Genomic DNA, 15,947 nt, shown 5'->3' on the forward strand with positions numbered 1-15,947 from the left:
ATTAGAAGACCTAGGCAAATTTAATCTTGCTGTTTGCTTGGTTGTCTCTTGATAATTTATAGGAGCACAGAAAGGGAAAGGATACATTGTTTTAACATAGGTATGGGATTTCTCTCACTACACATAGACCTCAACAGAGGAGATGTAACAGCACTTCTACTGTGAGAGACTAGCTTCCATGGCCTTCAGGCCTACATGATGATTGATCACCATGAAGATCCTGTCAAGTTCTTTGAGAAATACCTCTGCCCATTCCCACCAGTTAGTCTGTGTCTGTCTCTCCCTCTCCTCTTACCTTCTACCCTGTCCCTTCTTTTCTCATTCCTTACCCCCTTCTTTTCTTCTTCCCTCTCTTTCTCTGTCAGTCTCAGGTCTCTGGCTTTTTTGGAGACTAGTTGTGTGTCTGCTTCACTACTATGTGCAAATAACAGTAGTAGCCCTGTTATATTTCTGCATGCTAATTCCAAGAGAAAGATATTGAAGGTTAGTTTCCAGGTGTATTACCCTCCAAACTGACTACTGCTAGTCAGTAGTCATCTATCTTTTATCCCAAATGAAGTTTATTTCCACACTGTTACATTTGAATGACTCAGTACATTTCTCCCCCTGTTCTTTGTTGCCATTGTTGTCCTCTCAAGAAAACTCCACAATTGAGTACTGTATGAATATTTAATACATAGAAAATGTAGTCCTTTCAGATTTCTGATGGATTTAGGAATCTTTTTCTCCAGGAACCTATTATGGGAGAGCCTGGTGTGTTTCTAATTATTAGGGAGTAGGGTGGTATGTTTTAGTAGGAAGAGCTGGGATTCTAAACACCTTGTTATTAGGGCTCACTCTGCCATGTACTAGTTTGCTACAATGATCCTGGACAGTTCTCTTGATAGCTGTAAGTTCTTCCTCTATAAAACAGTGATATTAGTACACATGCCAGATTTGCTTTTTTATAGGTTTGTTATGGGATCTTTAAAAAATTTAATAGGCTTTAGTAATGTGGTATGTTTAATAATCCATTATGGGTCTGGATTGTTATTTTTGATGATGCACTTAATCTGCAATTTAGGAACTGATTGCTGCCTGAAGCTTCCCTTCAGGAAGTTGATTAGTACTTGGAAATATTTCCAGTATAAGTTATGAATGATGATTTGTTTCTCAGACCGAAAAGCCTTTTTACCCAATAGATAAATCACTCATAATATTGCTTCTGTGGGGGAAATATGCTCTGATTCCAACTGGTATTCTAGAAACTTATTTTTCATAGTTTTTTTTTTTAATACTTAGCAGCATCAGTATTTATTTATTTATTTATTTGGCCATGCCGTGTGGCATGCAGGATCTTAGTTACCCGACCAGGCATCAAACCCGTGCCCCCTGCATTGGGATCTTGGAGTCTTAACCACTGGACCGCCAGGGAAGTCCTGTAGTTTGTTTTAGTAAGAATAATTCTCTGCCTCCCACCTCATTATTTCCCATATTTTGGGGAGAGAAAATGACCCTTTCTAATTCTTATCTTAACAACTACTGCAGTGCTTGGCATAGAATTGGTTCTCCAAAAATATATAAGCTGAGCTTTCCTTCCCAGACTGGATGAGCTTTTTGGGAGCAAGGATCAAAGCAAGAGGAGGAGAGGACAGGGCATATACTGCTGGGGAAGACCTGGATGGAGCAGGGTGCTGGAGGGAGGTAGGGATGGGGAACTCTAGCATTTCCATTAGAACAGGTGAATGGCGAGAGTAAGTGGGGCATAAAGTTAAGAGTACATAGACTTAAAATTTTTTTAAATATTTATTTAGGCTGTGCTGGGTCTTAGTTGTGGCATGCAGGATCTTCCTTGTGGCGTGTTTAGTTGCAGCATGTGGGCTTCTTAGTTGCGGCATGCATGTGGGATCTAGTTCCCCGACCAGGGATCGAACTTGGGCCCCCTGCATTGGGAGCACAGAGTGTTACCCAGTGGACCACCAGGGAAGTCCCAGAGATAAGAGAACATAGACTTAAGGATTGCTTTGTTGCGAAGGTCCAGAGAAGTGTGAAGGTGTGTGTGTATGTGAGTGCTCTGCACAATCTTTGTTCTAGGTAACAGTTGCTCTGGGGGTTGGCAGTAGTCAGTGATTTTATTTTTCAAGTAGTAACCCAAAACAGAGACATGGCTTTTTTCTTTCTTTTTGCAGGTTGAGTTTGGGGTAGGGATGAGTTCTGGTATAGCCTTTCTCTATTATTATATTCGTATATTTTTCCTATCTTCCAGTGACTTTTTTTGTGTGTGTATCAAAGTCCAGACACTTTATTTTCCCCTACAAGGTCGTCCGTCACATGATCTGTTCCTGCCTACATCTCCAATCTCATCTTGTACTACTTTCCACTTTTCTCATTAAGTGCCAATTATACTGGCTTTCTTAAGTTTGTTTATAATATTAAGGCCTTGTTTTCAGTTGTTTTCCCAATCCAGAACTCTGCTTTCAGATCTTTGCTTGTGGGTCTCTCTTGTCACTCTCATGTCTCTTGTAAATGTCACTAGAGAAACCTTCTCTGAACACCCAATCTGAAGTAACACATTCAGTTAGAGTCAATTTTTAACATTATTTTCTTCATATCACTACCTCTTTCTTTTTTTAAAAAACAGATCTGTTTTCTTCCACTAGAATGTAAACTGCATGAAGTCAGAACACCATTTTGTTCACTGCTATTTTCTCAGCACCTAGAACAGTGCCTGGTATGCAGCAGGCTTTCAGCAGTTTTATTGAATAAATCAGTTAATTAGCTCCTGTGTGGTTCAGTGTGAAGTCCTTTATTGCTCGAAATTGATCACTTTTGTTAATTCAGCAAATATTTATTAAGCATATGTCATGTATCTTGTTGGGCCCTGGGACTACAGAGATGCCTTAAATGTCTGTTCTGTCACTCAAGGAAGGCAGTATTAGATATTGATTAAGAATAGTGGCTTTGGGGATTTCCCTGGTGGTCCAGCAGTTAAGACTACGCTCCCAGTGCAGGGGGCCTGGGTTTGATCCCTGGTCAGGGAACTAGATCCCACATGCCGCAACTAAGAGCCTGCACGCTGCAACTAAGAGATCCCGCATGCCGCAATGAAGATCCCATGTGCTGCAACTAAGACCTGGTGCAGCCAAATAAGCAAACAAACAATTGAGTCCCCATCCTGGCCTCTTGTCTAAGGCCAGCATTTAAAAAAAAAGAATAAAATAAAGAATAGTGGCTTTGGTGTTCAAGTCCAGGGACTGCTACTTAGTAGATTGTGACCTTGGCAAGGTAAGGTCTCTGATCCTTTAGGTTTCTCCCTAAAAAATGGGGATAAGAGTATCTACTACATAGAATAATTATTAGGAATAAATAAATGAATAAAGCACTTAGTACAATGCTTGGCATGTAATATATGCTCAGATCTTGGCTTTTGTTTTTATTTATTTTATTATTATTTTTTTAAAGCTGGTTGCTCTTACATTGCTTGGGAGAGAATCAGTGAATTCCTGCTCTGTATACCTCAGTTCCCTTGTGAGAACTGCAAATTAGTGCTGGGTCAACCTTTTTTTTTAAAAATATATATATATATATAAAAAATATATTTAATTTGTTTATTTTTGGCCACGTTGGTTCTTTGTTGCTGTGCACAGGCTTTCTCTAGTTGTGGTGAGCGGGGGCCACTCTTTGTTGTGGTGTGCAGGCTTCTCATTGTGGTGGCTTCTCATTGCGGTGGCTTCTCGTTGCGGAGCACAGGCTCTAGGCGCACAGGCTTCCGTAGTTGTGGCACACGGGCTCAGTAGTTGTGGCTCACGGGCTCTAGAGCGCAGTCTCAGTAGTTGTGGCGCACAGGCTTAATTGCTCCGCAGCACGTGGGATCTTCCCGGACCTGGGCTTGAACCCATGTCCCCTACATTGGCAGGCGGATTCTTAACCACTGCACCACCAGGGAAGCCCTAGCTTTTTCTTTTTTTAAAATTAATTAATTAATATTTATTTTTGGCTGCATTGGGTCTTCGTTGCTGTGCTCGGGCTTTCTCTAGCTGTAGCGACTGGGGGCTACTCTTCATTGCGGTGCGTGGGCTTCTCATTGCAGTGGCTTCTCTTGTTGAGGAGCACGGGCTCTAGGTGTGCAGGCTTCAGTAGGTGTGGCTTGCGGGCTCAGTAGTTGTGGCGCATGGGATTAGTTGCTGCGAGGCATGTGGGATCTTCCCGGACCAGGGATCAAACCCATGTCCCCTGCATTGGAAGGCGGATTCTTAACCATTGTGCTGCCAGGGAAGTCTTGGGTCTACCTTTTTTAGTAAGAATGTATAATCGAAACTGCTGTACATCTTGTCATTCACTGCATTAGCAGTAGAGCTGGACTTTCAGGTGTACCTTAGTTTTAGATGTTCTAAAGTTGTGCTTCTCAAACTCTGACAATTATTAAGATTTACCTAGAGAACTTACTAAAGCACAGCTTTTTGTCCCACTGCCTCCTGCCTTCAGCCCCTATTTTCATTTGCTAGGTTTGGAGAGAGGGTTGAGAATTTGCATTTCTGTGAGGTGATCCTGGTGTTGCCAGTCCTTGGGCCACACTTTCAGTGAGATTGTGCTAATATGGTATAGCCACTAGCCACATGTGGCTATTGAGTACTTGAAATGTGGTTAGTTTGAAATAAGATGTGCCTTAAGTATAAAATATACACAGGAGTTTGAAGATTTAGTATAAGAAATGTAAAATATCTCATTGTTACTTTCAAAAATATTGATTGCATGTTGAAAGGATAACATTTTGGAAATATTGAGTTAAATGTAATATAATAAATCTAATTCCACATGTTTCTATTTCTTAATGTGGCTACTTAAAAGGTAAAAAGTACATACATGGCTTGCTTTTGTGGCTTGCATTATATTTCAACTAGGCAGGAAGACATACTGCCTATCTCTTTAAAGTATCTTCTTAGGGCCTCCATGAAGTGAGTCTCTCTTATATAGCCTGTTTTTGAAATCACACATTACCAACAAACCGTCTAAATTGAGTAAAAATCCATTCACTTATTACCAAGTGGTAATGAAACATGGAAACTTACATTGTTCAAGAAACTCCTATAATGGAAAAGAATCTGAAAAAGTATCTATGTATCTATCTAACTGAATCACTTTGCTGGGTACTTAAAACTAACACAACATTGTAAATTAACTATACTTCAATAAAAAAAATTTACCAAGAAAGTAAACAAAACAAAACACCCCAAAACTCCTAATTAGTGAGGGAGACAATATATATTTACAGGGTACCACCCTAGTCAGTTCTAAAATACAGACAACAGACTACTAATTTAAAAGTAGTTCAGCTCCATTGCTAATTGGTAATATTTTGTCTGATTCCAGTTATTATGCCCTAGTGCTGCTTTACTCACATAGACTTCAAAATGACTAATTTCCTTAAAAGTTGTAATATTTGGGTAAAATTTCTTGTTGAATCAACTTTTGGAATCTTCCCTTTTCATGAGTCATTGCAATTTAATTACAACTCTTAACAAAGGAGGTAATTTGCTTTGGCTATATTCCTTATGGGTTAATGACTTTTAGACTTCTACTGTCTGGAACATTCTTCAGTTTTAGGTAACTACTGTCATAAAGCTAATTCCCAGTCACCTCTGTACTGGGAACTATTTTTTATCAACTCTTAGTTTTCAGTTTTAATCTTGCATACTTTGTATATGTGTATTGTGAACTATACATACTTTTCTGAGTAAACAATTGTACACAATTTTGGGGATGATTAGAAACAGAATCCTGGAGAATTCAATAAATTGCTTATGTATTTTTAGAATGGCTTCAGATTCTTGGTACAGGATTAGATCATCCAACCCTTAAGATCCTTTCTAACTTAGGGTTTTATTTTGTTTGTTGGTTCAGTTCTTTATTTCCCCTCCACAATATTTCTTGGGTATGCATTTGTCTTTTATATTAAAAAAAAGAATTTTCAGACATGTTTTATTGGTGGCACCTAAGATGATAATGTGAGGTACTTAGCACTCTGTCAAAGCATTCCTTTTTCAGTTCTCTTCCTCCTGGTCTTGTTAGGCATAAAGTAGTTAATACTTTTATAGCTTTTATAATGCTTATCTTTTTTTTTTTTTTTTTTTTTTTGCGGTACATGGGCCTCTCACTGTTGTGGCCTCTCCGGTTGTGGAGCACAGACTCCGGACGCGCAGGCTCAGTGGCCATGGCTCACGGGCCCAGCCGCTCCGCGGCATGTGGAATCCTCCCGGACCGGGGCACAAACCCGTGTCCCCTGCATCGGCAGGCGGACTCTCAACCACTGCGCCACCAGGGAAGCCCTATAATGCTTATCTTTAAAAACAAACTAACAAACAAAGAAGGCATTATGATTAGAGTCTTGGGCAGGTAGTGGTATTTAACCAGAATTTAGAAACTTTGGTTTTTGTTTGTCATCTTTTTCCCCCCAATTTACTACCTTCTATATATGGGACAATAAAAGGCAGTTTCCTTTAGAAATAAATTGATTTAAGCAAAGGCGATTTGAATTATGGGAGTTTTAAGTTAGAGTATGGGTGGTACATAAAAGATAGAAATCCAGCAGATACATGAAAGAGTAGATACGAAGTATGGGGTAATTCAGAACATTGAAGCCCCTTTTCTCCCTTTTATTAGTGTTAATTTTTTAAGTATAATATACATTCAAGTATGTTAACTTATCATTGCCAGGTTTCCATGGATCTCAATAGTGCCAGTACTGTCGTTCTTCAGGTCTTAACACAGGCCACCAGTCAGGATACTGCTGTGTTAAAACCAGCTGAGGAGCAGTTGAAACAGTGGGAGACGCAGCCAGGTTTCTATTCAGTGTTGCTGGTAAGTTGTTCTAAAAGAGTTTACTATAAATTTTAATAAAATGAGACACTATTATTTTTAATTGTTCTAAAAACTTACTTGTATTGGTGGTTTACTTTAGTGAAACTGATCCAAATGTTTGCCTGCCATTGCTCCTGCCACATATAAATTCAGAGCATGGCTCTTTGAGAATGTTTAAAAAATGTTTATTGATGATTGAATAAATAACCCAGCAGGGTACTGGTAGAATCTGCTCAGTAGACAACACTGTGCTGATAATCTATTTTAGTGTGTTAATGCTGACCTGAAGACTTTAGGTAGTACACTTTGATGTTTTGTCTTCATCCTTATCCTTGCCCCAGTTAATTTATGTTGTCAGAGTTGTTCAGGTCTCCCCACCACTGCATCCGTCAGGTCTACCTTGGTCAGTGTGTTTCACTTTAAAACGCCATTTTCTTTTCCCCTGTCTAAAAATTTTATTTTCTTAACATATCTGATCTTTTCCTGGGTATTATGGGAAATAGTATGATAATTAACAATATGTGCTTTAACTATATCTTTCTGCGAGTTAGAAGCTTTTGGTTAATTAATGAAAATCGTTTTCTCAATGCCAGAATGAAAAGATGTCTTTTTGTATTGAAGGCCTTTCTTATTCTTTTCTTCTTTGGAAAATTTCTGAACTCTGATTAGTGTGTGAGATTTAGTTTCTGGCCATGGCAAGGAGGTTACCAGTTGGATCAAAAACCAATTCAGTATGTGTGACTGGGTCAAAAATTCAGAGCAGAACTGTTTACTATATCTTGTAAAATAGAAAATTATGACACTACATACATATTTTGACTTCATGACTAAAAAGTTTTGAGTTGTTACATTTAAGAAGTTCCTAGTCATGCCTGGAAGGGAAATTAAATATCTGGAGTCATACTTGATATTCTGAATATATAACATGAAAGTTGGCTCTTTGACACAATAACACAAAGATAAAAAACATTAATTTCTAAAGATACTAAAGAAAGTATCTTATTCTTGTAGATAATCCCAGCATTATGTTTGTAAATTTGGGGCATAGTATAAATCTTTAGAAAATCTCTGACTATATGCTTATTTAAATGAATGTGCTCTGTATTTAGCCTTGTGTTTTTTCAGGCCAAAATAGAAAACATTTTATCTTATTTTGGTTACTGCTTGACCTTGGAAAAACCAATAGACTTGCTTGATACCTTTTGTGTAATGTATGAATTATTAATATTAAGTGCCTAGACCTTTTTGTTTTTATTTTTACTAGGTATACTTTTCTTCTTAGAGGGATAGTAAAATTTCTTTTAGATAGAATAGATTATAATAGATTTAAAAACTGCTGAGTTTATTTTTTCTTTTTTCCCTGTACTCACTGTCTTGCCACATTTGCTCTGTTTGAGCCTTAGCCATCCAGTTTAGTCTGGAGATTCCTACATTTGTATATCTGATCTCAGGTGTGTGTTCCAATCCTGTTATTCAATATGTTTATTCAGTATATAATATATATTTACTTGGATTGACACCTGCAGCTTGACTTTTCTTGGTTCCTAAGTGTAGCTGAGTTCGGCTGAGATCCGCCAACTTCCGCAGTATTCCCACGTTACTTTCATTCATTCACTCATTTGCTCAGTTGAAATTTATGAAGTTTCTGCTTTGCTGGGCTGTGTGCTAGACTCCACTCATAAGACACAACTCAATCTAGTGTGGGAGGTAGGCATGTAAAGTGTTGAAGTCGAATGCAATTAATTAGTTATGCAATTAATGTGGTGAGAGAATCTGTTCTTTCTTTTGCAAAGGAGACCCAAAAGAGGGACTCTGACTCAGTTGTCAGGGGTCTTAAGGAATAAGTGGGCATTACACAACTATCTTCGTAACTTTTTTTTCGTTGCACATGATTTTTTAAAAATAGGTTTATAGTATACATACCTATTTTTAATACTTAACATCAATTGTTTTTATAGTAAAGGAGATACTTCCACATTTTTTGGCTTTGAGGTTTTCCCACACAAGGTTGTGTTTAAGAGGTCAACTCCAGGGATTTGAGTTGTTTTTGGTGTGAGGTGTAGTACAGTTTTAGTTAGTTAACATATTCCTACAATCCTGTTTGTCCTATGTACCCGCTATTCTAGAAACATTTTTTAGAAAGCAGTAAAACATTTTAATTCTCACTGTGATGTTTTAAATTACAGTGTTAGTATTAGGTTTACTATTCTTTTTATTTCATATACATTTATAACTGTCACTTATAAGCTTTTGATAACAATTTTAATAAATTTTAAAATCAGTTGTAATTTTGACTTCAAGGTCGTGTTGCACGGTTTAGCTTGCACAGTCATTTTTACACTGTCCCACTATGGTGCAAGGCAGGGACTGCCTGTATTTGATTAACACAGTGAATAAATTTTTTGAGTAATGGTTAACTTTGAGTTGAAATTATTCATATCACTTCTGCCTTTATATTACTTGAAAATATTTTGCTGTCGAACTCATTTGTAAGCATAATTGCTTTGATAAGGAGGATGCTTTGAAATTGTTTATTTCATAGCATGAATTAATAACCCAGGGGCTTTGGCTCTTTGAATCTGTGCTGTGGTGGGTCTGCTTTTTCTTTTTTAATTTAGCAGTGTTTATTTTAGTTCCGTGTGTGTGCGTGTAGATTATGCTGTGTAATTAGATTTGTTTCTGAATTTAATTTTTTATTAGGAAAAATTTAAAACCTACCTAAATATAGAATAGTATAATGAATCTCCACATACCCATTACTCAGCTTACATAATTAACATGCTCCCGAGCAGATATGCTTTCTTACATGAATTGTAGAGCTATAGATATTTAGAAAATAACGATATGATATGGGTAGTGATAAAATTTAAGTGAAGCATTTAATTAAAAATCCATACTTTTTTGAGTTATGTTAATTATACTTTTAACTTATTACATGTTCATTCTGATGCTTTGTTTTTTATTTACAGAATATTTTCACAAACCACACTCTGGATATAAATGTGAGGTGGCTTGCTGTGCTGTATTTTAAAAATGGAATTGATCGCTACTGGAGACGTGTAGCACCTCAGTAAGTTCCACCTCTTCCCCCCCTCAGTGTCATCCTTTTCAAATTCAAGGCGGTGTAAGACTGTTATCTGTTAATCTTCATTCTTTATGTGAAAGAATTCATTTGTGCTTACTTCAGCAGCACATGTACTAAAATTGGAACAGTACAGAGATTAACATGCTCCCTGCTGTAGGATGATATGCAGATTTGTGATGTGTTTGATATTTAAAAGAAAAGAAGTGTGTTAACTACTGAAGAAGTAAAGTGTTCTACATAGTTAATTACAAATCAACATCTATAATACTGCCTTTTTCTGTGAGTTTTTTTTTTCCCCATGGGCATAGGGTTTGTGGATTTCTCATTGGCCTTCTGTCTTAGAGGATCTCTGATTTTATGGGCATAAAACAAATGCTGAATTAATGAATCATGTTCAGAAATGTCCTTTTTTTTTTAAAGGAAGTACAAGGCTTGAATTCTGGAAAATGTCATTGAGAAGGAACTCCCAGGTCATTTCTGAGCCAACTGATGTTAATTCTCTAGTCTTCTGCATAATTGCCTCTGTGGTGGAAATTGGGTAGTATATATTTGTAATCTCATCAGATTCAGTTGTAACTTCTCTTTACGTGGTTAAGTGAACAAATTTTTCTTAATAGTTAATTACATGTTATATAATTGATGGAAAGACAGTGTAGACTGGACCCAGGAATTTGTTGGATAGAAAACAGTGAACTTTGCCAAAGGAGTAACATAGTCTTTGTCCTCCAGTAGATGGCACCACAACTCTGTAGTTTTTATATTTATAAGCCCCTTTTTAAAAAAAATGAATACCTCATAGTGCTTGTAAAATATGCTCTTGAGTAATATTGGAAGTAACTAGAGTATTTTAAGGCTACACTTAGGATACTATAGTATAAATCAAACCCTTCTCTATTTATTTTAGAATTAATTCATAATTTTGAGAGAAATGGAGTGTTTAGTGATGAGAAATTTTGTATGTTGTTGAGTTGTAGGAAACAATGCAACAAGATATGTTTCTACTGCTATGTCCAGTTAAATTTTATATGTACCCTAAAATTCATTTTGTTTTACTAGTTATATGAAGAATATGGTTATAAGTGACTGTCTTGGATGGGAGAGTAAATTTATAGTTAAATATTTCAGATTGTACTTTCATGTAAAGAATTAGAAACTGGAATTTAGTTTAAATTTTAAAAGTTAAGAGAGATATCTTACAATAAGTAGTTAAACCCCAAGCTGTCTCTTTTAGTGATATATTGAGATACAAGCTAGAAAGGAGATGAATGTACTTAGGCAGGAAGGATGCTAAGAATGTAAAGCAGGGAGCAAAGATTAGTTATCAAACTCATTTAAATTTCAGACACTTAAAAAAAAACAACTGTGTTCCTATCTAAGTTCCTTCTTATAGTTTCTGTTCTTACCACTGTTGGCACAGAATGATTAATTTAAGCTTATATCATTACTATGTAAAATGCAATTCTTACTGGGTCCTAATTAATTAGATACTATCCAATTTCTGCTTGGGATATAGTCTGAATTCATCTAATGATAACAAGTGCATGAAGTTGAAGGTGGAATGCTAACTCTTATTGTAGAATTGCTAAAAACATGAGATTTCTCAGGTTAATGGCTTGCTTTCTTTAATAGTTATATAGTTTAATACAGTTGCATATAGTTACATGAAAACTGTTGAACCTGGCTTCTTGACATAGAAGAAAACTTGAATTTCAAGCTTGAATCAAAACATTATAGGAGGGGCTTCCCTGGTGGCGCAGTGGTTGAGAATCTGCCTGCTAATGCAGGGGACACAGGTTCGAGCCCTGGTCTTGGAGGATCCCACATGCTGTGGAGCAACTGGGCCCGTGAGCCACAACTACTGAGCCTGCGCGTCTGGAGCACGTGCTCCGCAACAAGTGAGGCCGTGATAGTGAGAGGCCCGCGCACTGCGATGAAGAGTGGCCCCCACTTGCCACAACTAGAGAAAGCCCTACGCACAGAAATGAAGATCCAACACAGCAAAAATAAATAATATAAATAAATTAATAAACTCCTACCCCCAGCATCTAAAAAAAAACAAAAAAAAATATTATAGGAGAAAACATTGTTTCAGGGATTTGATTGATAGAAGGAAGCTATTAAAATTGAAAAGTGCAGCATAGTTATAAAAATATTAGAGAGATTTTTATTTTATTTATTTTTTTTGTAATACACAGGACTTGTATTACTTGACATTATAAACATATCAGAAATAAACAATCATAACAATGTAGCATTTTTCAAAAATAAACAGATCAACAAAACTGAAGAAAAAGTCCAGAAGATGCATGTACATGTAAGTATTTTGTACATAATAAAGAACACATTTCAAATTAGGATGGAAAGATGCGCTCTTCAATACTACTATTTAGAGCCTTATCTCTACTTCACAACAGTGAAGTAAAAGTTTAATTGTAAAAAACTCAAAACATAAAGGTATCTAAAGAAAATATAGGTTAATATGTATATAATTTGGTGTTGCAGAAGCTAAGCTTAAAGTCAAAGAAAGAAACCATAAAGGAGACCTATATTCCCATAAATAGAATAAAGGGACAATAGATTAGAAAAAGTAGATAAATCTCAAAGATGGAATTCATTTGGCTAATAAATATATTTTAAATTGTTTAAATCATTAGTAGTCAAAGTTTTTCCAATTTAGGCAATGAGAAGATCACACCTGTTGAAATGGCATATATTAAAAAGAATGTAGGGGGCTTCCCTGGTGGCACAGTGGTCAAGAATCCGCCTGCCAATGCAGGGGACACGGGTCCGAGCCCTGGTCCAGGAAGATCCCACATGTCGCGGAGCAACCAAGCCCGTGAGCCACAGCCACCGAGCCCCCACGCCTAGAGCCCGTGCTCTGCAACAAGAGAAGCCCATGCACCACAACAAAGAGTAGCCCCCGCTTGCCCCAACCAGAGAAAGCCTGTGCGCAGCAACAAGGACCCAATGCAGCCAGAAATAAATAAATAAATTTTTTTTTTTAAAAAAGGGAATGTAACGTACAGTCCTGAAGAGCGCACACTGAACCTTTGCCAGAGGGATTATATATGGCCACCACCATTAGGGAGAGTACATTGGTAATATACCTTAAAAAGACTGGAAATGTACATATTCCTCACCGAAAAAATTCCCCATCAAAAATTTACCCTGCGGAAATAATCAGACAACTGTATAATGTGTATGCAATGTTTGTTGTTGATAACAGGCAAAACAAATCTAGAAACAATTTAAAAAATCAGGTAACTAAGTGTTAAATTACGTCATTAAAGCATGAGCTAATAATTATGTCATCTAAATTTTCACATATAAATATGAGAAATAAATTTATGACAGAGCTTAAGAGATCATTTTTTTATTAAAAAGTGTGTGTGACACACTTCTCAGAAGGAGAGAATTAAGGAGTAAAAGAAAGGCAGAGAAAGAAATTGAATGGATAAAAGGAGTTATCTCAGGATGATAGGACTCTAGGGTTTTTCTTTCTATCTGCACTATTTCTTTTCTAATGATTATAAAGTGAGCATGTGTTTCTTAATAAAAATAATAAAAGCTATAGAAAGTTGTGAGGAAAACAATCAGAATAAGGAGGCAGAAAATATACAAGATTTTTAGTTAATGAAGAAACAAAACATCTAAAGAATGTAGTTAATTTAATTTTTCAAATTGTGCATTCTCTTCATATTTTGTATGACATTATCTGCTATGCAATTTAGAATATCTGCTATTAAGTTACAGAAGAATTGTATAACTGATAGGGATCCAACATTGTATTTATAATACTGCAAGGCATTGTTGCAAGAAATGTTGTAAATTTGTATGTTTCTGTGTCATGTATGACATAAAACCAAGCAACCCAAAAGATTTAACAATGGTATTTGTGAATCGTATTTTCTAAGAGATAATTTAAATCCACATAACGATAAAATATGAATTACTAATTTTATGAAGAGAGTGATTGTTTCCATGAAATTAGAAATGCTTATATTTGATTCAAATAATTAAGCAAAAAATGAAAACATACTTTTTAAATGTAAATAGATTATTTGAAGAATTGAGTTGAAGCATCATATCAAGAACTATTTTTTTTAATGTATCAATATTGGTTTATTTTTTTCTCATTTTTTTTTATTCAAACAGAAAGTCACAAAAATTATAATCATCCTCATCAGTTCACTCAGTCCCATGTAATTAATGTTTTTTTCATCTTGATCTTTTGTTAGCACTTTTATGAATTCATCAGTTTTCCATTAGAGTTCTGAAAATGCTTATCTTATTCATTCAGTTCAGCAGTATAGTCAGTTACCAGAAACCTGTGCTTGTCAGAGTCTTTTGCATGAATTCCTTGAAGATGAAACCCTTTTTCTTTTTTTTTTTTTTTTGCGGTATGCGGGCCTCTCACTGTTGTGGCCTCTCCCGTTGCGGAGCACAGGCTCCAGACGCGCAGGCTCAGCGGCCATGGCTCACGGACCCAGCTGCTCCGTGGCGTGTGGGATCTTCCTGGACCGAGGCACGAACCCATGTCCCCTGCATCAGCAGGCGGACTCTCAACCACTACGCCACCAGGGAAGCCCGATGAAACCCTTTTATAGGAACATTTTTGCAAAAGCATCAGAGTACACCCAGAACTGTCTGTAAATGACAAAAGACTTAAAAATGACCACGGTTAAAGATTTCTTTTTTTACATCTTTATTGGAGTATAACTGCTTTACAATGGTATGTTAGTTTCAGCTTCACAACAAAATGAATCAGTTATATATATATACATATGTTCCCATATCTCTTCCCACTTGCGTCTCCCTCCCTCCCACCCTCCCTATCCCACCCCTCCAGGTGGTCACAAAGCACCGAGCTGATCTCCCTGTGCTATGCGGCTGCTTCCCACTAGCTATCTACCTTACGTTTGGTAGTGTATATATGTCCATGCCTCTCTCTCGCTTTGTCACAGTTTACCCTTTCCCCTCCCCATATCCTCAAGTCCATTCTCTAGTAAGTCTGTATCTTTATTCCTGTTTCACCCCTAGGTTTTTCATGACATTTTTTTCCCCCTTAAATTCCATATATATGTGTTAGCATACAGTATTTGTCTCTCTCTCTCTGACTTACTTCACTCTGTATGACATACTCTAGGTCTATCCACCTCATTACAAATAGCTCAATTTCGTTTCTTTTTATGGCTGAGTAATATTCCATTGTATATATGTGCCACATCTTCTTTATCCATTCATCCGATGATGGACACTTAGGTTGTTTCCATCTCTGGGCTATTGTAAATAGAGCTGCAATGAACATTTTGGTACATGACTCTTTTTGAATTATGGTTTTCTCAGGGTATATGCCCAGTAGTGGGATTGCTGGGTCATATGGTAGTTCTATTTTTAATTTTTTAAGGAACCTCCATACTGTTCTCCACAGTGGCTGTATCAATTTACATTCCCACCAACACTGTAAGAGGGTTCCCTTTTCTCCACACCCTCTCCAGCATTTATTGTTTGTAGATTTTTTGATGATGGCCATTCTGACTGGTGTGAGCTGATATCTCATTGTAGTTTTGATTTGCATTTCTCTAATTAGTGATGTTGAGCATCCTTTCATGTGTTTGTTGGCAGTCTGTATATCTTCTTTGGAGAAATGTCTATTTAGGTCTTCTGCCCATTTTTGAGTTGGGTTGTTTGTTTTTTTGTTATTGACCTGCATGAGCTGCTTATAAATTTTGGAGATTAATCCTTTGTCAGTTGCTTCATTTGCAAATATTTTCTCCCATTCTGAGGGTTGTCTTTTGGTCTTGTTTATGGTTTCCTTTGCTGCGCAAAAGCTTTGAAGTTTCATTAGGTCCCATTTGTTTACTTTTGTTTTTATTTCCATTTCTCTAGGAGGTGGGTCTAAAAGGAGCTTGCTGTGATTTATGTCATAGAGTGTCCTGCCTGTGTTTTCCTCTAAGAGTTTGATAGTTTCTGGCCTTACATTTAGGTCTTTAATCCATTTTGAGTTTATTTTTGTGTATGGTGT

General features: G+C 36.7%; 1 protein-coding gene across 4 annotated transcripts in view; it reads left to right on the plus strand.

The window, feature by feature from the left end:
- Positions 1-15,947, plus strand: part of IPO11 (importin 11) — a 434,194-nt gene that overhangs the window by 23,624 nt on the left and 394,623 nt on the right. For all 4 annotated transcript variants that reach the window (XR_013827515.1, XR_013827516.1, XM_079916153.1 and 1 more), the window contains exons 2-3: positions 6,694-6,837; positions 9,807-9,907. Coding sequence is in view for 2 of the 4 variants with exons in the window: in XM_079916153.1 (XP_079772279.1) it covers positions 6,700-6,837; positions 9,807-9,907 (239 nt within the window). In the remaining 2 variants the exon portion in view is untranslated. The remainder of the gene's footprint in view (positions 1-6,693; positions 6,838-9,806; positions 9,908-15,947) is intronic.

Source organism: Stenella coeruleoalba (assembly GCF_951394435.1).
Source record: "Stenella coeruleoalba genome assembly, chromosome: 3".
Taxonomy (NCBI): domain Eukaryota; kingdom Metazoa; phylum Chordata; class Mammalia; order Artiodactyla; family Delphinidae; genus Stenella; species Stenella coeruleoalba.